Genomic DNA, 24,758 nt, shown 5'->3' on the forward strand with positions numbered 1-24,758 from the left:
TTGATGTCACTTAAGAGCGTACTTACTACTTACTGATTATCATTTACCATTGAATAGCAATAAGACCATGAACTACGTTTGATACTAAATTTCGTCAGGGTCTCGCAGACAAGTCAATCCGAAGATTGAAACCAAAACTATCATCAAACCCATAAAATATAGACACATGATACGATGATTCAACCCAAAGTAGTTAATCACGACAATAAACGGTGCCCACGGCTTAGACCAAGAAAGATGGTACCACTGAACATTGACTATAGTAGCATTGCATCGCGTTTTGACGGAGCAGGCAACAGAATTTGAAATTGCAGTAGCTATTGCGTTGAAGCAATTACTTTGATTCGGGGAAATTTTGCCAACTACCTCTCAGCAGCCGAAATGTTATCCGATCCGAGCAAGCCTGTCTTGTTACCAGCCTTTCCAATTCTCTAGTGTCTGTTCTCATTTATAAGGTCTTTGCTCATCACCCGTTTTCACACATCGTATTCGTTCCCGTAATCCTGTTAGTTTTTGGACAAAAGCAAAATAGAAGGAGCTGGGCAAGAGTCTAATTTAACTAATAAAGCTGTTTTTTACAACTTTCAACATTTTTTTGGCTGGAAGAGGTTTGCTTCAAAAAAATTTCCAAAAGAGCCCCCAAAGCTCGCTTTGGTTGTGTCAGAATTTTCCCATGTACAATAAGAAACATAGAAGTAGAGGCGAAAAGTACTGAACAAGTTAACTATTTCCCATTAGAATGGGCATGCTTATGGAAAGGCCAAAGGTTTACTAGACGCTCAAGTACGCTCTTTGAGAAATAGCCAGAGAATCCTGCAGGGGTTGCTGGTGGAGGGAAGTCTTCTGCAGGCATTGCAAATGGACGAATCATCATCTCCATTTTTTCCAATGTGAGATAGGACCCTACTTCTTGTAGCCTTTCAGGACCCATAATAGGCAGTGTGTGCTCCTGATGCAACGAAGATGCCTCGCTATCATTTTTCTGCAAATAATACAACAAACATAAATAAGCTAATGAAGAAATTCAACACTTAAAATCAGTCAGCATATATTCCTCTCAAAAGAAAAGTTGTCAAGGAGAGAACTTTTATCATGCCAATAAATGTAATTTAAACGAAATGAGTGACGTAAAAACTGACGCCTCATACGGCTGTGTTATGTGCAGCTGCGAGGGACAATGATGCCATCAGATGGATTAACGATTTTCGAAGCTTGAAACCAGTTGCACCATTTGTATAATAATGTCCAGTGGAATTGAATTGAATTTCACTTTCAAACCATACACCAGATACAGCAAACACTATAAATTAAATATCATTTACCTCCAACGGGGATAAATCAGCCCCACGGCTAAAGGTCAACTCTATGCGGAACCTTTTTGGATCTTCTAAATCTACCTGCCATTTGCAAACCAAAATTAAAATCAATATAACACAGATACAACAGAAACTACACATCACATAACTCCAGATAATTATACCCCTCCAAAATAATGAAAGTATCACACTGTTCTACGAGGTAGCTCTCTTTCTCTGTTCTCATAGACTAAAGCTGCCTCTTAGTTAACCCAGTTAGTTGCAACTGTGGTTAGTTTTCACAACTGTTACTACAGCTGGCATAGTTAGGGTATCTAGGATTCTGAACAGCCTTGCCAAAGGCAGTTTCATATGCCAGGAATGGATTCTTCATGATGTTCTATTTGTGGGCTCTTTCCTAGTCCTAGTTATATTTCACTACTATACCACTCAAAAAGGTGGAGTCCACCGCAACTGAACGGCATTGTTCAACTAAAGAGGATAAGGGCCGCTTGATTACCTTACCCTTAAGTAGGGATGGGAAAATTGATGAATCCAATGATAGATTCATTAATCCATTTAAAATATAATTTGTCTAGATCCATTTGACAAAAATCAAATCCATTGCTTGACAATTTTTTCACAGATGAATATTCAATCCATCCATAAAAATAATATATTTTAAAATATTAAAAATATATTTTTAAAACAATTTTCAAAAGATAAATTTCTAGGAAGTAAATATTAAGAAAGATTTAATTATTAATACATTGGATTTTGGAAAATAATGATCATTAACCATCCATAAAGTTATCCGGAAGGATTTGATCAGATCAACTTTATTTTTTTAATATTTTACGATGGATGAATTAAATGAATTTACAGGTGGATGGATGACAGATAAATAGATTCTTTTGTCGCCCATACCTTATGGTAGATGTGTAAAAGCCAAGCAGCCATCAACCCAAGTCACTAAAAGACTTAAAATAACTATCACCAACATATCACTCACACCACTGTGTACACCTTCACTACGCCATGTGGCTTGCCCTGGCCTCAATAGCCTTCCCTCCTAATGAACTCTATCTTATACCCAAAAAATATTGAAGGACCAAAATAATATTGAGCATTCAAGAACCATATTTAATTCTAGACTTAATTGCCCTTTTGGCTCTATTATTAATTTTTTCTTTGATTTGGACTCTATTATTTATTTTTTTATTTGATTTGGTCTCTCTTATCAAGTCTTTCAATTTTAACAACAATGTGGTCTTTTCAAGGTTCAATCAAGTCTCTTAATTTTAAAGAATACGACGGAGTTTTACAAATTGTAACTACATAGTGGTTATACATTGTATTATGTTTAAATTAAAAGTGCCTATTTATTAACTAATGATTTTACTACTAATTGAATAGCAAATAGTCACATTTTTATGTTTTTAAAAAGTCGAGAGCTTGATTGAACCTTTTATTAATAACGAGTCCGAATTGAATAAAATGGTAATCAAGTCTTTTTTCTATCAACACCACATCGAAAATGCCAACTAGCGGTAAACGACTGGATATTGCAGACGTGCAGTAACAAATCAGAAATATTGCTTGGGGAAGGTCAAAATAACCTACCTCCGTGTTTTCAAACATCCTCAGCACAATGTAGCTCATATAGTCCAGCTCCTTTGTTCTATAAAGGCGCTGTAGAGCGTTATAGCAAACGAGGCTCTCTTCTTCTAAAAGAGATTCATCCAAATTACAATAACGAAGAACATTCATCAGAGAATGGATATGTGATTCCTGTAAACATAAATAACAGTTAAAAACAAAAATACGGAAATAAAACGAAGATAAATTGATTCTAATGCCGAAACTTTTGAACCTGAGTTTGCACCTATTTAGAAATTATAGGATTTTAAACCTGCTTGTTCGAACATAATTTCACAGTTAAACGACAGCTTTGAATGTTTTATTTGAAGGAAGGGGGTAGTGAGATCGGTGTCTAACTTTAAGTGAACAAAACTCTACTAGAGCCTATAATCTCCTTTCACATGACTCAAATTTGAGAATAAAGACGGAGCTACATGCCAAAGGACTTTATTATTCTTGTTATACTACATCATGAACAAAACATCATTAATCAAAAAGATTCCTTCCAAGAAACTTTATTCAAATCCCCTTAACAAGAGTGTCTTGCATGTCTGTCCAACATGTTTGGCTATCTTGCATGCCACCCACTAGAACCCAACAATTGGCTACAATATATGTTTTTTTTTCTACATCTATTTGTCATTTTTTTAGTTAAGCAGGTTGCTGAACCAGATTGATGTAAAGTCCACCAAAACACAAGATGAAAAGGACCCAAATCTCCAGCACTAATCCCCAGCCAATATAATGACAAGATTTTGGGGATAATAAACCACTTAAAATTTCTAAAAAAGAATAGCCAATGAGTAACCTATCTGTGATTGAAACCAGTTTGTGAAACACTGTAGCTAGTGAGTGAGGCGGGGGATTTGGGGGGGTGCTTAATTGGGAAAGGACTCACCGATGTGAAGTATAGGCGTGTTCGCACATGACGTTCAGGTGTCTTTACATTTGCATACCTGGTGGTGGACAATCAAAAAAGTATTAGAATGCGAGTAAAAAATGAACAACATAAAACAAAGACAACGCATTTACTTTGGATCCAAACGGTATTTGGTCTCCTTATCATCGTCATCATCTTGATCCATTGATATATCACTTAAAGTGATGGATTTCCTTATTTCATCATTCTTATTTGGATGTTTTGACTTGGCCTCGGTATCTTCCTTTTCATTTTTCACGGAGGATGAATCATGGTCTTGGTTACTCTTTAACTCAGCAACACTAATGGCTTCCTCTCGAGTGTTTCTCAAATCAATTAAAATTTTACCCAACAACCGACGTGCAATCTGAATCAAATTAATACAAACAAATAAAACAAAGTAATAACATTTCGCATTATTTACTTGCTACTAAGTGTTTCTGGCAAGGAATAAAAATTTTGTTTTCATTTTACCTTAACCTTCCCTTATAGTCATGCAATCAGTTTTATGTACCAAATTGAAAATTTAAAAGTAATATTAAAGTTAAATTAATCTGTATGGCCTTGAATTATTGGAAATATTTAAATGTACTATAAATATTTATACTAGGATCCGTAACTTATAAATCCTTTTTGATTAGCTCTTTGGCAAAATAATCAATAGGATTCCATTAAGTAAACAGAAGTTAATTTTTTTTAAATAATTCGTGGACCAACTAGATAGTTAGACTAGCAACCTGGTCCTAAACTATTCCAAAATTTTCATATAGATTCCATATACCAAGACTTTACCTTTGAGCCAATCTTTAGCTTCTGCTTCGGGTTTATTCCATATTCATTAGGAATTACACCATCAGCAAGTGCCTGCAAATAACAAGGTATAGCAATAAAGGACCTATAATCGTTGTTCAAGGTGATGATGCAGAGGAATATTGCATGAGGGTATGTTGTTTCTGAAGCAGAATACTTGACTCTTCTGGTTTCTTAAGATCCAATTTTTTTTTTTTTTTAAATGGTAAAGCAAAAAAACCATTCAAAATTTAACAAAAAGGTTTGCTGAGTAAAAGGTGCTTAGGCTTGGCAGTAAGTTTTTCTATCAACAAGGATAAATACAATAACAAACATGAACAATAATCTTATCCCACTAGATGATGTTTACTACAAGGACACAATTATAAAGGCAACAAATTTCATATTAATCAAAATTGAAAACTATATAAAAAAGTGCAGACGGAGTATTTTGATGAAATAATATAACCAATGCTACCAGTATGGAATTATGCTCAACCCCAAGAAGCACGGAAACACTAATAATAGTTAGCCATCAAAAGTTATATCTCAGAAGATCTAGTGGATAAAAATCCAGGCTAGTTAGCCAGGCTTATACAGGTTTAAGCTGGTTCAATTTGAGCACAAATTTACCTAATAGAACTCATACCTGGGCAACCTTAAAAAGCTTATCCAGTCCCTCTAGATTAAGATGCGCATTATGTAAAAGATCATATCTGTAATAAGAAAGTAAATGTTAACTTCTCAAACATAAGGAATAAAAGAAGCTACATAATTTAAACGAAACTGCCAATTTTTTCTTCATAATGATAAAGTTGCAGATTATACACAGATATATTGAAGAGTACTATGTGTTTGGCTGTTACTAGCTCAACATAGAAATTTCCATCAATCAATTGAGGTTGTAGTGGGTTTCCAAAAGTTCAATGCCTAGTCAATAGTTTCAACTTTAATACCTACATAGACACCTCACACACTAAACTGGATGGAGGGACATTGGAAAATGTTGGAGATCTCATATCTCTATTGGTATGACCAAATTATAGTATATAAGTAAATGTAAACATCACCTTGCAAGCCAATTTTAAAAGGTTAAATTACCCATTAAGTCCATTTTCTAAGATAGTATCAGAATCTAATTGAACATATCATGGCACCCGTTATCGGGTCACTATTAGACCACCAATAGATATTTATTTCTATGCTCAAGTGTCTAGTCACTGGCTTGCGAGGGGATATAATGGAGTCTAACATTGACTAGAAGTGTAACCAAATTATAAATATAAATGAGCGAAAACTTCACCTTGCAATAAAAAGGAAACTCAATTGTTAACACTACAAGATCATCCCCTTGAAATCTACAAACAAGCTTCTAGAAATTCTCAAACTGACAATTGTGCTAATAACTCATTGCAATTTCATTCATAGAATGAAAAATTTCTCGCAAGGTATCTAATATATCTCTACTGTTAAAGTACTCCACAAATATTGTAGTTCTGGAAAGGTCCTACAACGTCATCATAAAAACCTAAGGAAATAAAAGCTTACTTGCATGAATCGTATACATCAGGAATTTGAGTGATGTCAAAGCGCCTACGAAAGTAAAACATCGTCAGTGTATCAGCCAAAAAAATAAGCAACTTTAGAACTCATCAGAGTTTTGTGAACACTGTTGTCACAGAAAAAACGAAATTCGAAAAGGCTAGAGAAAAATGAAAATATTCTAATTAAGGAAAGTTAAATATTCTTACAAGTTACAAACAAAACAATTATTTTAGTTCTCAAGAGGCTGCAAATTACAACGAAAAAAAGTAAAGCATATCACAATGGCCAGAAAAGAAAAAAAAAATTGGATGAAATGATTTAATAGTAAGTTCATCTACAAATCAAGGAAAGATACAAAAGTAGTGCCCATGTACAAACTACCAGGGTTTAATGAGTTTTGACTTCATTAATAATTAGATTTAAAAAATTCAAACGAGGAATCCTATTATTATGGATATTGCATGTAACTAAACCTTTTATCATATGTCGATAGCAGTTGAAGTACCATTTAGTCTACTCATACATAGAACGAAATACAATAAAATCAAACCAGATTAAACAAAAGCTAAACGTAAATGCTTACGCTTTGCGTTCATTATACAGATCCCGTTCAAGCTTTTTCCATCGAGCATACATTAAAAGAAACCCTTCACTACCACAAGGTAATCCAGCAGCTATACGGTCAACATCAATATTTGTTTTTCCAAGTGCTTTTGCTTGATCATAAGGAGGAATTACATCATATAGGCTCGTTTCTGCAAGATTCTCATCTTCATCCGTGGCAAGTAGTCTAACTTGTTCAGTAACCTTCTTAATCAAGCTTACCTATTCAGTACATAAGAAAAAAAGTTGAGAAACAAAACAGTTTTAGTACCATTTCACACAAACATTTCATGTTTAACATTAGTGAAAAACTATTGGAGGAATAACTATCCTATCGAGAGTAATGAACTCAAATTTATACCAAGCACGTTTCCATTCGATAGATAGTAAGATGGTAAGAATATAAACAACAACGCTTTATTATATCTATAGAAAACATTACCAACTTGGGAAGCAATTCTGACGCATTAGGTGGCAGTCCAGCACCATCAACCATCCAAGAAAATTCAGCTGATCCATTGCTAGGGATTGTCTTTGAACTGGATGTTATGATTTCATTTAGCCGAGCCTGCATAATATTCAACCATGGCAATAATAAGTTGGAAAGCACAGCAGCGGTCCTGTATTACTTTCTAAACCTTACTTGATATGCATGAGTTGTAAATACAAAATCATTAGATACCACTGTTCAATGGTTCAGGAATTCAATTCTTTTTGCCCTCGACTCTCCACACAAAATTGAAGTTATGCACGAGATCAAGATCAAGATCAAGTGAGTCTATGCCTTACCCATGCTTTAGTCTCAAAATCTAGTATGGTGAGCATCTAAGCAATATATAAAATTATTCATCTCCTAATAGCTCAAGATTTGAGAATATTTTGAAATAAATGAAATGAGAATAGGAAGGGGTCGTTTCAATTCCTATTAACATTAAGGTAATTGGAAAGGAAATGAGCCTTTCTACAATTATAGGAATAGGGGTTCGATCGCAAAGGTGCTAGAACTCCCATTCAATTTAATAAAAATATACAGGTAAAAAAATGGATCAACCCTTCTACTGTATAACACAAAATAGAAAACAAGGATGTGGGTCAACAAAGAAACGTCAGGATACAAAATGCTTGTATTTGAGAAGAGATTGTTGCAGCAATGATTGAGGAAAAGAAAACAGAAAATATATTAAGATGGTTTAGAGTTTGGATATGTGAAGAAGGGCTCAAGGCATCCATGAGAGATGTATATTATATGAATTCTAATCCTACGAATAGAAGAGGGAGGCCAAGACTGGAGAAAGTGGTCGCAGCGGGACTTTCGGTAAATAACATTGCAGAAACTTCGGTTTTTAATTGAGCCAAATGGTTCTTGTAATCTATATACCTGATAGCCTTACCAAGTGGGAAAGGTTTTGTTGTAGTAGAATGTGTTGGAATGCATTTGTTATACAAAATGTTGCTAGCATTACTCACAACCCAAAAGTTTAACCTCTTAGACAAAAGCACGTGAATGGTTTTCATCTCTAATAACTCTACAAGAAAAAAGGGCCCATGGATGAGAGGGGTATGTAAGAAATAAAACAATTCTCAGCCATCATCTAACAGCTTAAGCCTTTAGGAAAATTGGTCTTTGACGTTGAACAAATTTTCAAGTTTTCATCATTACTGTAATGCCTATAACGTACAACAAGAACACATAAATCAACGTATACACTGCAAACCTTAGCTTCTTCCATTTCAATACTGGCATTGTCAAGCCCGTCCAACATGGAGGAGTCCTTACTAACAAGTGAAACCTAAAATTACAATTATTTTAGTCAAACATATCCAACACATAAAATAGATCATAAAATAACTGTTACAAAAATTTAAAAAAACAAACAAACCAGGATTGGTGTTAGCTGCCCTTCAAGGTCAAGAAGACCTTTCGCAAAAGCAGCTGCAGACATCTGTTAACACGGACCAATATAAAATGGTTCATAAATAACGCATTTTTTACAGCTTATGCCAGTTAGCAACATAATCTCATCATTAAACAAAAATAATTAAACAACAAGGGGAGTACTAGCTTCCAGAACCAATCAGGAAGTTAAGGCCTCCTTTTGGTTGCACGAAGTAAGTGAGACAGCCCATACCTGTACACGACCCTCATCAGAGCTGTATATCTTAAGATCATGACGGTATGTGCTATGGAGGCGAAGCAGCCCTGTACCTTCTCCTGCAGCATTTAAGAGTATCGGTATTAGACATGTATCAGATATACGTGAAACAAATTGAAGGATTGGTGCTTCATACTACCCCTCAAGTCTGTGAATACATATCATCATTCCCAAATTACAACAAGTTCCTGAGATACTGTTTCCGGAAGCTCCTTGGTGAACAAGTCCACCAATTAAAGCCCCCAGGATCAGGTTCTGTGACTATAAGATCAAAGAATGCTTTTACATTGGGTAGCTACATATTGTAATGAAGCCAAAAATATACAATCCATCAGTATCAAATCTATAAAAAGCAAGTATGCACCGACCCATTGGTATTTTTATATCTCTTTCAGCACACAATTAGGCAACCACCATTCCTACTTGAAAGAAGAGTTTCAAATAGTATACACATAAAAAAATAGAAAATCAGTGATACTATTTCTGCAGTTACTTCCAGAAAAAAAAAAAATTCAGCTCTAGTATGCCTCAGTGCCGTTTAGTTTAAACTTCAGAACTTCAGAATGCATTGCTGACAAAAAAATTATTCAAGTTACCTGGATACATGTTATTCCGGAAATATCTTCCTAGTTCTTCAGCCTACAAAGGAAAAAACAAAATTAACACAACTGCAAAGAAGATTATAAATACAAATCTCACATTTACTATCAAGTCTCAACAACAGCAATACAATCAAACTCAAACTGAGCAGAAACATTCTCTGATGTGTTTATCAATCTGAACCTGCTTTCTGCCAGCATGTGTAAGAACACCCCCGTATTTAAGAACCATTAGAGCTTCAACAGGCCGTTCCTCTTCTCCTTCCCCACTGCTTTTGGCCACTTTGATCCACTTTAGTGGCTTTAGTTGAACCTTTCTATATATGCCAGAGAAATGCCCACCCTGACATTGAATAAAAGAAAACAAAAGTACACTGAACATTTCAAGACCTTTTTATTAAAATTATGAAAATAAAAAATCAAAGATGTTGTTATTCAAGCTTTAAAAGTCATGTGTGTAAGGGTATTGTCTTCCTCTTTTGCAAGAAACATGGGTAGCACATCACAACTAAAAGACAAGTTTCTGTATGTGTAACACAGTACCTGTGCTCTTTTATCTCAATAAAAACACAGAAAGAACACCAAAATCCTTTCACACAAGTGAGGCTAGCTATGATAAAAACTGCCATTATGTTCTATAAGAAAACTACCATTCCTTTATAATGGTTCACTTTTTTCTTGGTCTTTCTTAACCTCTATCAGTTTATCATTTATCGTTCATCTGATCAACCATTCTAAAGGCTTTTTAGTCGGTCTTCTTCACACATGACCAAATCATCAAGACAGTAATGCCACCAATCAAATATTTGCATATATCCAGATCTAGCAGGAACTGTGTCTTCAGTTTTCCTTTCTTTGCTTGTATATACAATCATGGTCTTAGCACAGCAAGGAAAATTGGATTTATACCACATACTAATTCATGAGTTAGTAGCACACAATCAACGTGATTGTATAAGTAGTGACAGGCTATTCTCTGTATCATTGTTATGTTACTGTTGTATGATAAGCTGAATCAGCATTGAGTCCGCACCATGTAATAGTTAGTCGCCATCTGTCATTCTTTTAGGACACCAAGAGTCTGTCATTGTATAATATGATCTTAACTATATAGCTAGCAGCTTAGGCAATCAGATTGCATTGCAAATATATTCATGACCATAACTCAAACAGCAATAATACAATTCATTTTTGTAGATTACAAAATCTGTCTTTAATGAATTCTTTACAGTGGAATATAGACTTTAGCTATGCAAGAAAATGCTGCTTTCTTTTTCATATAGACTTTTAAGAGATTTTGTTAAACCTCGCTGGTCCTTACACTGAATAGTTTTAGCGTTTTGGAAAGTTCATTCATGACATGCTATAAGAGTCTCTTTGACAAAGTGGTCATGATTTTGATAAACTTTTGCCTCATTTTTCTAAATAAAAGCTAGGTGAGCATATGCATCATACTGCCTAGGGCGCATAAGAATAAGGTTTTGAAAGTTTGCCTTATGTTACCCTAAAAAATAAATGAATATTTTCCACAAACTCTGCAATAGGGGTTAAAATCTAATCATAGCAGCAATTCATGTTTTCCTTTTCTTGTCATGCATTCTTTTCTTTTATAAAAGGTAGGTATGGAAAAACATCATTATATATAGCGTACACTCCCAATTAGGTTAGTACCCTAAGCTATATCAAACATTTGAAAAGTACCAAAATCATATGAAAGAAACAGAGAAAATGATTGCAAGATAGTGGGGAGACTAACCAAAACCCACTCAATTAACAAACCTATAAAAGTCAAAACCTATCCCTATAAAAGTCATAGCTAATGAAATCCAGAATGGAATTCCACCACCTATATTATTACATTGGTGATTAACACAATAGTTGGCAAGTTTGTGCGCACACAAATTTCCTACTCTACATATATGTGATATATGAAAAAAAAAGGAGAAAAAGATCTTTCAAGTCACTGACTTTATGATTTCAAGAAAATTAAATACCTCCTCTAGGACGGCTTTAACTTGACGGAGCTTTTCGGCGTGCTCGACTTCAGCCTCACTATCACTTTCTCGATCTGGTCTACATAGTATATACAGTTATAATTAGTTTAAAACCTTGCTTAAACACAAATAACAAATATACACTGACTAGAAAACCCGTGAAATTACCTGCCAACAACAATGGTAAAATGTGCAAATAGTAAACATGTGAACATAGAAAATTACAAATTTATTCTAATTCAATCAAAAGAAATTCAGAGAATAAAGTTCACTTTACCACACCAACCACACTTCCAAAATTTGATTAAACTTACATATCAAATTATTAAAATTGGGTTGCATGTGATGCAAATGTGAAATAAATATTGAATTGTGTGCATAGTGAAATACCTGGTACGAGGAACTAGCATGCGTGTGGCATCTAACAGATCTTGAAGTTGAACAGCACTTTTAAGTTTTGTCTGCAAACAAAAGATCATCTATCAAGTAAAATAGCGAAACAAAATCAAGTGACTCAAATAAAAGTTGGCAAATATTACATTGGCACTAGAAATTCATATCACCTCAGCTCTAGGTCGACCTCCATTGTATTTCAACATTAGGTTCAGCAGTTTTTCCTCAGTAACTTTTAGCTTCACCTTCTGTTTGGGAGTTCTATCACCACTGCCAAAACCAAATAGTAAGTAGCAAAGAACCAGATGATTAACCAATTTAAGTTACAGAAAGGTGAAAGAACATACTGACGAATAACAGCAATCACACATCTTAGTTCTTCAGATTGTCCAAAAGTGCCAATAATACCACTACCCTGACGAGTGAGTCCCTCAGAAGGTTGGACTGGTTCATTTACTTTCCATGGTAAAGTTGGTGGAATTGCCGAAGAAAGATGAGGTGCTTTTGCATCTAAGAACATCTTCCGCAGCACACAAGCAGTATCATCATAATACCTTCAGAAGTTGCAAATGAGATATGGTGAAAATTTCAACAATAAAATAAATGTCAAGGGAAACAAGAAATGAGACATAAAATATAAAATATGAAGAAATTATTTCTTAAATAATTAGTAAAAGTTGTCATAGATGATGAGTGATATTTTCTTGTTTTTATATTCTGCAGTAAAAAAGATTCTTTCAAATTTCTAATCACTATTAATTCATTAACACAAACAAGATTAGTAAAAGTGCATTTTAGGCAGGTGTAGAGATACTAATTGCGAAAAACATGTTATGGGATGGGCTAAGGTGATATGATTAAAAAATTCAGCATAGTATGCAGTATGCAAATTTGTAATCATCAAAGAAAGTCACAAGTTACCATTTATCGGAATATTTTTCAATTTGCAAACAGCAGGGATTAGTTTGTCATGTAAGCTTATGTTACAAATAGAAGGACCAGACAAAATAGACAATTCATAAATATTATATCATAAAAAACAGAGTGGTAAATAAGATTTTCCAATTGCAGTTACTAGCAGAGTGAACAACTACAATGTACTTTAACCCATATAACAAAGCCAAAATAATAAAATCACAAAATATTACTTGTGTGAGTTTTTAACAAAGCTCCATCCATTCACGTCACAAACATAGGAGCGCCCCTCACATCTCAAGAGATCAAACCCACAAACCTGCAAGCAATATTAGTGAACTATAGTAGGAGAACAAGAGGAGCAGACTCTAAAATATTTCTTTTCTTCAACAAGACAAACCCTTTTTAAAACCTCATCATCAATGAATGTCACTTGCATATGAACATGAGGCTGAACGCATCAAATGATTAAACTTCAACTAGCAGCCACTGATCAAGGCAATCAAAGACTTGAGCCAATAGTTCCAAAATAGCATTTTCCTCGCTAGACTTATGACTTAATACTAGAAAACAAAATAGAAAAAGCTAGTTTCTAGTAGAATAAATTTACCATATAAATTACTACTCAGGCATAACATTTGCAGTAAATATAAAATACTAATTACAAAATCCCTAAGCTGCTGGCTGCTAAGAGTCCATAGGATAGACAAGTAATAATTATTTGAACATTCTTCTAATTATAACCCTTTTAACATCAAAGAAAGCAAGTTGCAGCCCAAGACTTTTGGGTTTTTAGAACTATAATTATCAACTAAAAGTCTGTTTTCTCTTAACCAGAAAGATATTCCAAAGGTGCTAAAGGTAAGAAACACACTAAAGAGACAGTTGCTCGGCCAACAAAAGGTACTGCGTGTTGCACGCACCTTGCCTCAGCACCTTGGTACCCCTTCCACTACACAACCTCTTATCAAAATAGTATTAGCCACATAATCCCAAGACTTAAAGAATTTAAATGAAGTACAAAAATAAATAATTAATTTCCCTTAGGGGGGAAAGGTATTTCCAATTAAATAGAGTAATGATAAAACAAAATCATTTACAAAATATTTAATGATAGAACTTGTTAAGGTGGTTACTTGTCCAAAAACGGATTTACATACTTCTAAAGTTACCAGTCAAACTTCTATAATAAGGAAAATAAACTACAAAAAGAAAGACTAAGCAACTCATGATGCATTTCAAGCACATGTATACAGGGGACAAAAGAAACAGAAATGCAACTATTGGCAGGATTCAATAGCAAGTCTAGCTCCCTAAACCCAAACATCAAAATTTGGTTGGGTCCAACAACTCTAGGATTACTAATCAGTTCAGTTTAATGCAAATTAATCTATCTATGCAAACTAAGAGCCAGATAGCCGGTTTTAACAGATTTTCAGAAAACAGACGCTCAAAATAAGCCATAGCCCGAAAAAAAAAAAAGATCATCTTCAAATGACATGCAGTTTTGTGGATGCCACATTCTTAAACATACCGCTTGCCTGAAAGCAATGCAAACTTCTCTTGCCATTTCCTTCTCAGCAGGAGTCAGTAGGACAGGATACCTAACCTGCCAAATGAAATTGTAGATATTTTTCAATAAGAAAAATTCAATTATTGTTGCACACCAACCAGCTACCCCCATCCTGCTTTTGAATGTTAAATATTTGTTTCTTCTCAAATCCATCCAAAATCTACAACTCAGACAAACATTGAATGTTCATGCAATTAAAGAAGGATTAACTAAAACCAACAAAAAGCAAACTATTTAAGCAACCAAAACGATACTCTTAGCTACTGTTTAGGAAAACTCTGATGTAAGGTAGTGGTGCAATGACAAATATGCAAGGGCAGACATTAGCAGAAAAGACCTGACAGAATACCCTACAAACAATACTCCAAGCTACCAACTCTACAACACGATTTATACAAGTGACTACTTAAAATATCCACAAGCATTAAGCAAATTAAAAATCAAATTATCTCAATTATTATACTTTAATTTAGATTTAGAGGTTAATTGTGTTATTTAATATTATAATTTCACTCAGTTATTTAAGTAATTTTTCCATATTCTACACTAGTGACTGAGGAATATTATTTAGGCAGTGTTGGTGGTAAAGAAATGGTGGTGCAGCAGAGGTGTAATAAAAATGGTTGTCTAAGGGTACGGACACAAGTGATGTGGATAGTAAACGAACCCTTTTCCATTTAAGTTCCTAGAATGCAAGAAGACGCATCGGTTACATGAATATTTTAGTAAAAACATGGGATTGTTATTGCATTCCTAGGAATATAATAAACTACTGCAAGTTTCCAAAGCTTGATTCAAATATGAAAATGATTAAATATTTGATAGGAATAATAAAATATACCATGAACAGCCACCCAAAGTCTCTTCCATTTTTAGTTTAAAAAAGATTAAAAATATAACAAATTTCATTCAAATTTTATGAGTTACTAAAGTTCCTAGTAAAATTGAATTTATAATTTACTTACTTTTAACTTGTATGTTTGACAACAGCAGCTTTAGACATGAAAATAACATTGGTTTAATACTTATTTGATAAAGAAGTTAACTTTACAGTGCACACACAAACAAACTCACATAAGCAATTATTGAAAGGACACTAGCTGATGTTATCAACGTTTTGTCTCCTAAAAAAAATGAAATTTTCCGTTGACCAACAATAAATACTCTATTACAATAAGAATAGCTGAAATGAATCCCTTTTAAGTAACAGAAATAGACACTAAATATTAGAAAAACAATGCATACTTGATGTTAAATACAAAGAATAAAATGGAACAAGTGTAGACAGTAAGAACTGAAACAGATATATGGGAGAAGGGCCTATAATGTTTGACAGGCTTCTTACTTCCTTCCCATCAGGATTTCTCATCACAACACCATCAACAACGGGAGACTTCCTTGCCTCAGCATGAGCATATTCAGGGCCAACTGTATATACCTACAATCGTGTCAAAATGTTGAAAGCCATCTTCATGCGAAAAACTAGGTAGAAACATCCCATTTGTTATGCAGAAACAATAAAACAAAAACAAGCAACGTGAACTTCGCAGCCAAACCTTCACATCTGTCCCTCCAGTTGGCATGAACTCCTCATAAATATAGGACCCTTCACGCCTCACTCTTCTCACTTCTGGATGGAACTCACTAGATCTGTTGCCCACCTAAGATCATTAAATACCCAAAGCAGACCAAATTACTTGATTATATTTAATCATAACATCAATTATCCCAGAAGTTTTAGGACATGGCAAACTGATTTCACAGAAGGAATACAGATGAAATGGAATGTAAGTCATTTTAATACAATAATAGTTTTCTATGATAGAATGAATTAATTTCAAATGGAATTGAAATTGATCTAATGATATTTATAATAATAATAATAATAATAATAAAAATGATGATGATGATGGTGATAAATAATAATAATAATAATAATAATAACATTGAAACAAGAACAACCTCATAAGCCACTTAAATACATATTATTGATTATCGAGCCTCATTCCAGTTTATTTCTATTTTACAACTTGTTTAAAAAAAAGTCACTGAAAAAATAACAAATGTTTTTTTTTGTCATGGACGCAGAGTTAATTGTCATTTGCTCTGGATGTACAATATACAAATTAAACTCTACTCAAGTTGCCCATGTAAATAATTTAGCAGTAGCATCCACCACTGCTTAAGTGGTTAAAGGAAATTAAATTTAACAAGAATAATAATTACAGTTTTTTTAAACTACGCAGGCTATAATGGGAAAAAAGAAAAATTAAAAAAGAACATGATCAAATAAGTGCTATCTTTTAAGACTTACTATGTGCTCTAAAATGTTACTGCAATAGAATACACCTGCCTAATTAGGGTGAGTGATATGTCAGCCTCAAGCTTACCTTCCTAAATAATTCCTTCATACCTCCACCTGCTGAACTGGGATAGTATATCATTATACTATGATTATCACCTTCACAAAAATAAAATAAAATACAGTAAGGGTTATACCACATCCATGAAAATATATGTCTAGTTAATTATATATCAAGTAAACAAGAAAATAAATGCAGAGGTATTCATGAGAACTAAAATCTTCATTACTTTTTACAAAAAAAAAAAAAATTAGTAATTATGCAACCAATACAGCATTCTGTATATAACCAAAAAACAATAGCATAAGAGCATCTATGAGCGCTTAATTTCTATCACTTAAATATATGGCACAAAAGTATGTTAGATAACTTAACTCGGCAATACCCACTACCTGCAGAAGTTTCTCGGTAGATAAGTACCAGTATAGTATTTAGAGCCATACCACAGACATGTAATGCTAATGGCTTTCCAAAGAGTCATATATCATTCTTATGCTAAAGCAACCCAATGCAATGTCCATAAATCAGTTGTATTCCTGGCAGACTATTAGATCACACAACACATTGCTTTCAACCATGATAAGAAAGAAACGTGGAATTGCAAAAACAGTGCCAGTCTTAAATACAAGAAATAGTCTCACCGTCAATAGGTTTCTCCACAAATGGCTTCCAAAAACGCATACCATGAACCTCAACAAAATCTTCTTCCTCAATGAAGTAATCCAACTGTTGGTATGGCACTTCTCTATTTACAAGGGCATATCTTGGAACAGGAATTTCAAACTTTTCAAGACGCTTGAACACCAAAATTGAACATTATTAAGACCATTACATGTGAGAAGAAATAACAAAAAGTATTTGGCTGTAATAGGCCAAACATTAGGACACCAACCATAGAAACAAATACAATATTTTTTGTCCAAAACTCTATATAAGTCCAGAGCATATGAATCGATGGCCTCCCCAACCCGCAAAAGAAAAAAAAGAAACATTTGAAACTAACTGCAACTAGAATGTCGTTGCTAGGTAAGAAGTTTTAGTAAAAGTAACAGACTTGCGGTCAACAGGAGCTAGTCATTTCCAAAATAAATGTTAAAGGTAGGGTTGACCAACATCAGTGACCAACTTCCTAAATGTACAATGCACAAGTCCATTTTATCTTGTGACTTCAAATGTTGCAAGGATTGGATTCCTATGTTTGGATTGGTGGAAAAGGATGGAATGGAGAGAAATGAAATATAATGGCATTATGTTCCATCATTTAGATCATTGAAATGAGGGTGGAATATGATGGAGACTGGTCGAATCCACTTCACTTTAGCTTCTCATTTCTCCCCACCCCCAATTTGGGAGGAATGAGATAAAATGGGAATTTTATTCCATCATAACATAAACAAACAATGGAATTGAGTTTTTTTTTTCCTGTTATTATATTATCCATTCAATTCCCTTTTGCAATCCAAACATAGCAAGTCAAAAAGGATCAAATAACATTTGACAAACAACCCAAGATTGTATCTCATAACATCTACTTCCTTGCATCCTTTTAAAAAGAATCGTTACAGTAAATAAATGAACAAAAGAGCAAACCATGTCCTAGTATATTTAACTTGTGCTTAATATGAGAACCAGATACCACTGCAATCAGCTTTCAGCAAGATATATATTACAAAGTCATCAAGGATTCAACAAAATTAAATTTTCTTCTTAAATGGAAATCGGAGATTAGCTTAATCTAAACAAAGTGAAATGACATGAAATCTGAAAACAAAGCAATTAGAATATGACCAAAAGAAAAAAAATACCCAACATCCTTTTACCTCATATACTTTTCTTCGATCATGAAGAAGGTGTTGCGGCTCCAGTTCATTTACTAGAAAGGGTCTAGATCACAGTGCACACATTTTAGATCAATAAGCAATCTCATCCAATAACTTAAAGTAAAGAAAACTATAACAAAAGAAGTAAACAACAGAACACAATTAAAACAAACACACTATGAAGAAATTATTCTTATGCAAGTACATATTTAAGTGAACATCACCATTGTCCTCGGGGAAGGGGGAATATAGAAAATGTTATTGAGTGATTTCCAAATTGTATCAATCCCACAGATTCTGCTTTATTTAGGCCAGAATTTATTAACTATGTGAAGAGGTTAACTTGTTATAATAGATTAACTCATCCTTTGTATTACCTATCTAAAACCTAGATGTAAATCATCATATCTTTCTTTCACTTTTTCTACCGATGTAAGAATCTATGTTGTTAAGAATTGGACTTTAACTTTAACTCTAACTCAAACTTACAAAACCAACTTGTAAGGTGAGGTTTGCACCCACTTATATACTATAAACTCATCTTATCTCTAGTCGATGTGGGACCTCGAACACACACCTCTAACGCGTATACATCTCAAGCATAGAACTAGACATTAATGGGTGATTCGATAGCGGTCCGATAGTGGGTGGCACAATAGGCCCATCAAACAACAAATCTTGCTAGGATAAGCTTTAACTCACGACTTTGATATCATGTTAAGAAGTGGACTTTAAGTCTAACTCAACCTTACAAAATCAGTTTATAATGTGAGATTTGAAACTATTTGTATACTGTAAACTTGTCTTATTTCTAATTGATGTGGAATCTCCAACATATATAAATAAATAAATCGGCTAACAATTTTTAAAAGTTCTTGGACATTTTTTTCATATTTTCCAACCTCAAGTTAGTATCAAAGTGGGTTGATCCCGTTTTCTCATCATTGTGTGGTGCATTCACCACTAGCCATCACCATTGATCGCAATGCACCACCATCTTTAAGTTCTTGGGTTTGACCATTCAAGCGATGCAAAACCAAATACTTCTTGTTGTCTACAACTTCCAGTCAACATAGTTTTCACTATTAAAGACACCTCCCCTTGTGACAAAGAACCCAACCAATCCCAAAAGCCAAATCCTTCCTAGGTGACGCCACGTGCAACCACATGCCACCTTCCAGCTACCAGAATGACTTGACACCACCACCATGTTGTCAGCCTCTACTATACTTGCTCCAACCCACCTTCCTTCATCTCTAACTAGTTCATGCACAACCCTTGTGACGACCTTGTGGGGTTGTTAGTTTTTTTTTTCCTTATTTGAAATACCTACTTCTGATCCTGTTCACTCCTTTTCTAAACTTAATGACAAAAATTACTTCTCTTTTTCTGCATTAATTGGGCGATGGTTTTTTGGCCAAGGCTTCCATGATCACTTGGAAGAAGGAACTAATAAAATACCATCCAATAAGGTTGAACATTGGAAAATAAATTTTTCAGCTTTGTGTCCTACTGTGTCAATTTGTGGAACCCAATATATTGATAACTCTTAGAGCATTTAAAACTTGTAACTCCTTTTGAAAGGCTAAGAATTTTGCTAATGATGTTTAGCACCTTTATCATTCTACTCATAAACTGGCATCTCTGAAACAAATAGATCATGACATGGCTTCCTTCATTGTCAAAGCCCAATAAAGATGATGAGGAATTGAAATTGAGGTTGATTCCTTGGAAGAGATTAAGAAGTTGGATAAGTTATACATGGCTATGATTCTTTGTGCCATGCACCAGATTTTGATCATGTATGGGACCAAATCGTGTTTCCTCCTATCATACACTTCATAAATTGCAAGACATCTAAAATTCACACTTCTCATAGCAAATCACACAAGCGAGAGGAGTAAATGGAAAGGAACAATGGGCCAGATATAAAATGCAGCAAATAGAGTAAAACACGCCAAACAAAAGTATAGGACTTTACTTTATGCAAGACCAAAGCATGAATAAATTTATCTCATAACAAATGTGCATCCAATGAGGCTCAACTGAAGAAAAAGGGACATTCTCTGCAACTAGCAGAAAATAGCATAAACTGTGCACTGTTATGATTTATAAAATAGTAGCCTCCTTATTCTTACCAAAAGCATGAAAACATATCATTAGAAACATATCATCAGCATGGTTTGTTGTACCAAACTCCTTTTAAACCCTCATACCAAATTTGTTAGATTGATTTGCTATAGATTGTGAATGTCAAGAAGCTAGCATATAATTATTCTCATATTACATCAGCATTTTTCCATCCTAGGTGTAATTGACCTAGGCTCCAATAATATTTCCAGAACACCTTATAATAGCACCATCCAATATTTGATAATAATAGACTACTGAGGCTTTGATTGTTTATATAATTTGTGCCATACAGGTCAAATATAGTCAGTAATAAACAAGCTTACTTTCTTAAAGCAGAATATGCTTCAGCTTTTTCGAGAGGGTATCCAGAGGAATGAAAAGCTATCAAACAATCGCACACTGGCCAGCTGAAATAATAGCATAATATACAAATTTAGTATGCCAACACAGAAATTCTAAACACTTAAAATGTTGACACCAAGAAATATTTGAGCCATAACTTAAAAGTCTCAGATGCAAATATTATTCATGGAACATACTAGAAAATAAAAGGCAAAAACATTTTGATTCCTTGTTTGGATGTATTGTCATAGCAAAACAATGCACGGTGAGGGAATAAAGTGTTCTCTAGGAACAAATATGTTAAAAGCCCACTCTCTAACAAACCTTTTTAGACAGATTCTCTCATTGGTTGAAATTTATTAGAAATCACAAAAAGAGGGGTGGGACTCACCTCTTACTTATTGATTGTTTCTCCAGATTTTATAGTTTTCAATATATTTCATGCAGTAAAAGAGAGCGCATCCAAAAGAGTATGTCAAAGAATATGCTCGTGTTGCCAAATATACATATGCAAATCTCTCTACTAAACATCCAGAACAAAGTATTCTCGACAGCATTACCATTTTCTTATTTTCGGTACAGCCAGACATACAATTAAAGACTCTTTCCGATCAGCTAAAGGTCTACCATCGATGGCAAATTAAAAAACCAGAAAAAAAAAATCCTTCAATTTGGAATTTGAACTTCTGCTCACGTGACATTTAGATAATTCTTTTTCTTAAAACAACCAAAACTTCATGCCAATGTGCAAGTAAAATGTCCTCAAACTTGACGATAACTAATTCTCGTCCCCTGATAGAGCTTCAGAGCAAATTAAAAAACCAGAAAAAAAAAATCCTTCAATTTGGAATTTGAACTTCTGCTCACGTGACATTTAGATAATTCTTTTTCTTAAGACAACCAAAACTTCATGACAATGTGCAAGTAAAATGTCCTCAAAACTTGACAATAACTAATTCTCGTCTCCTGATAGAGCTTCAGAACTAAAAACTTGACATGTCATATCTTTTTGATCCACTGGTCAATGAAAAGAACTAAAAACAAAAGTTATTTTAAAACAGTATGTAGGTACTTAATCAAACAGATACTAGCTTATTAAAATACGACAATAAATAGACCAATGTACAGTTCTTCAAAATGTAGAATCAAACAAGTTCCAACCGATGTGAACTATACCTCTCAATTGGTTCCTCAAGAATGACCTTGTCCCCAAAATATACGACCTGAATATATTACAACATACAGGTGAGAGTGGACCATCTGTGTTACTATACAACAAAAATATAATAGAAAAATATGAAAAAATTAATAGTTGTGTTTTTCATAGGTAGATAGAGCAATTTATATAATATTATTTTTCTCTCTTTTTAACTCTTTCCATCATATTATCAATTACATCTCTCGTGCTTCTCTCTCCTCTCTCTTTTTTTCCTCTCCTCTTTCTCTCTCTATTGAAAAAATAGCATTTCTCAAAATCAATGAGAAATGAAAAAAAAAAAAATAGCATCAACTACATAATTTTATAATATATAGTATTATTAAAAAAGAAACAATACGAACAGCGGTATCATCAGTAGATTCATGAACAGGTAAAGTCTAAATTAATCACGCGACAACCAAAACGTCTGAACAAAATAGTGAACATTCACCTACCTCGAATTCACCAAATGCTTGCAACCTCTGGAGAATCTGCTCCATAGGCGCCGAGAAAACCTGCATCCAAAACAGAGCAACTAAATCAAAAACATTCACGAAAACTCGTTGCCAGTCTCCCTCCTTTCACGAAGAAAGCAAAACCAGCACGCAAACACAGGATCCACTTTCAAAATAATAATAAATAACAAATTAGAGAAAGAACCTCGTAGCCACATTTCACCTTCTTTTCCATGACGCAGACTCCAATAGTTATCTTCTTCGCCGCCAAAACAACCTCCTCGTCCATCTCCTCCGCCATCGCGAAAACAAAAGCTCTTCGAAGACGAAACTCGAAGCTCGAAGCGATCGACGCCTGTTCGCGAACGCAAGGAGAAGTGACGAGCACGGAACTTGGAAGACGAAGGTCCAAGCGGTACGAAAGAGAAATGTGGAGCAAAAAAATCTCAAGAATGCCGAAACGAAGCAGAGAAAGCAAGAGAAGAAAAATGACGGAAACTTAGGCAGCCGACTTGGATTTGTATTTATAGTGGAAAGAAAGCGAAAAAAGGAGTCGCTTGGCTAGTACAGTAGCACGCAACTCACGAGTCCTCACGGGGTAAATCTGAGAAAAGAAAAGATAGAAGACGAGAGTAGTTAGCTGAATCCCTCTCTCAGCCACTTTAATGCGTCATTTCATTTTCTCAAGGAAAAAAAATTCTACCTCTTTCATAATCATTTAATAAAATTAATACTCTATTTTTGTATCAAAAAAATTATTCACTCTTCTCAATAACACTGCCTCCCTGTATTATTTTTTCTTGTCCTATTTGAAAAAACTTGTGTTTAAGAGAAAAAATTGAAAATGAAAAATATAATTTAATTTTGTCATGAATTAAATTCCGTTTTTAAGTTTTTATAAGTTCTCTTATCTACGGTACACAACTACATTCTATGAAATAAAGAAAAAATTGGTAGTAATTAATTTGAATGAAATGTATATTGAAAGGATGTGAATTATTGAAAGAGCAATTTAGAAATTAAAAAAAAAATGATGGATTGGTAAAATAGAAGAAAAGGTGGTGCATGCGTGCGTGGATTGATGTGGAAACTGTTGGAGGGATTGTGGGATATGCAGCGGAAAGTGAGGTGGTAAACTTTTGGGTGAGGTGAGAGAGAGGGGTGAGAAAAGAGCCTGGAAGAAGAATGGGATACTGTGTATCTATTTGTTGGTGAATTCTATTTTTTCAGTGCGAAGGATCCAAGTGGAACCTAACTTTTGGTTGCTGCGTAGCTGCTTTCTGTGTCACTGTCTCAACGTGACACCGCGATAACATGTTATGAGGTTTTCGGGTAACCTTGGAGGCCTGAAAAAATTGGGCATTCGGATAATTATTGGACAAGTGGAATCGAAAATGTTGGCCACCTAATGGAACATGACTTGAGGTCCCCCACATGCACCCCCAACCATCATTCATTCATGTTTCGCTCTTGTTTCTTTTCATTTTTTCACCTAAGATTCACTTTTTATAAGACTAATTGGAAACCTTTGCTTCCATTATTTTATTCAGGTTTTGGTAAACCATCCCTGACGCATTTTGTCAAGTGAGATTTAGAAATTATAAATTAAGCAAGTTTGTTTGTTTCTTGCTTAACTCTTTTGTTTTTAAGTTATGGATACCATTCACGAGAAAGCAAGTATCACAGAATATAGTAAGCCCACTGTATTTGATTAACCTTTCTTCATTAAATATATTTAAATTGAAACATATGAGGTTAGGTTCATTAATTTAAATGCATGCAATATATAATATTTTTTTAGCATTTAATTTAGCATGCTTAATATTAATAGCTATTGTATTTAATTAACCTTGGCTGTTTTCTTTTTTCATCTAAAACATGCTCTTAAAATTCGAACTGTCTTGGGGATCGCACTTTGACTTGCAATAGCTTTCGCAATTCAATTCGTTGAGATTTTAGTCAATAGTTGATTTTTGAAAAAGCACTTTTTCCCATTTTGACTGTTTATAGGAACTTATTCTTCTACTC

General features: G+C 34.1%; 1 protein-coding gene across 4 annotated transcripts; it reads right to left on the minus strand.

Moving 5' to 3' along the window:
• On the minus strand, positions 1-23,361 carry LOC114186178 (inositol hexakisphosphate and diphosphoinositol-pentakisphosphate kinase VIP1-like). 4 transcript variants are annotated; one of them, XM_085674040.1, is made up of 30 exons: positions 22,954-23,361; positions 22,731-22,790; positions 22,254-22,300; positions 21,059-21,142; positions 18,603-18,666; positions 17,424-17,577; positions 16,810-16,880; positions 15,976-16,080; positions 15,765-15,857; positions 14,381-14,455; positions 13,080-13,165; positions 12,279-12,485; positions 12,102-12,201; positions 11,929-11,999; positions 11,539-11,617; positions 9,729-9,887; positions 9,542-9,584; positions 8,922-9,004; positions 8,673-8,735; positions 8,508-8,582; positions 7,235-7,360; positions 6,773-7,014; positions 6,193-6,237; positions 5,294-5,360; positions 4,648-4,719; positions 3,969-4,222; positions 3,835-3,892; positions 2,915-3,086; positions 1,323-1,393; positions 1-982 (listed from the first exon to the last, which is right to left on the minus strand). In XM_085674040.1, exons 1-30 carry the CDS (start codon positions 23,029-23,031, stop codon positions 725-727), a joined length of 3,162 nt encoding a protein of 1,053 aa, XP_085530166.1. In that variant the 5' UTR covers positions 23,032-23,361; the 3' UTR covers positions 1-724. The 4 variants fall into 4 exon arrangements, with proteins under 4 accessions (XP_085530166.1, XP_085530165.1, XP_085530167.1 ...); XM_085674039.1 differs by having other exon boundaries at positions 22,936-23,361; XM_085674041.1 differs by lacking the exon at positions 22,954-23,361 and having other exon boundaries at positions 540-982; positions 17,424-17,545; positions 22,731-22,796.
• Between the last annotated feature and the right edge of the window lie 1,397 nt (positions 23,362-24,758).

Source organism: Vigna unguiculata, chromosome 5, assembly GCF_037176805.1.
Source record: "Vigna unguiculata cultivar grain cowpea cultivar isolate G323 ecotype 2 chromosome 5, ASM3717680v1, whole genome shotgun sequence".
Taxonomy (NCBI): Eukaryota; Viridiplantae; Streptophyta; class Magnoliopsida; order Fabales; family Fabaceae; genus Vigna; species Vigna unguiculata.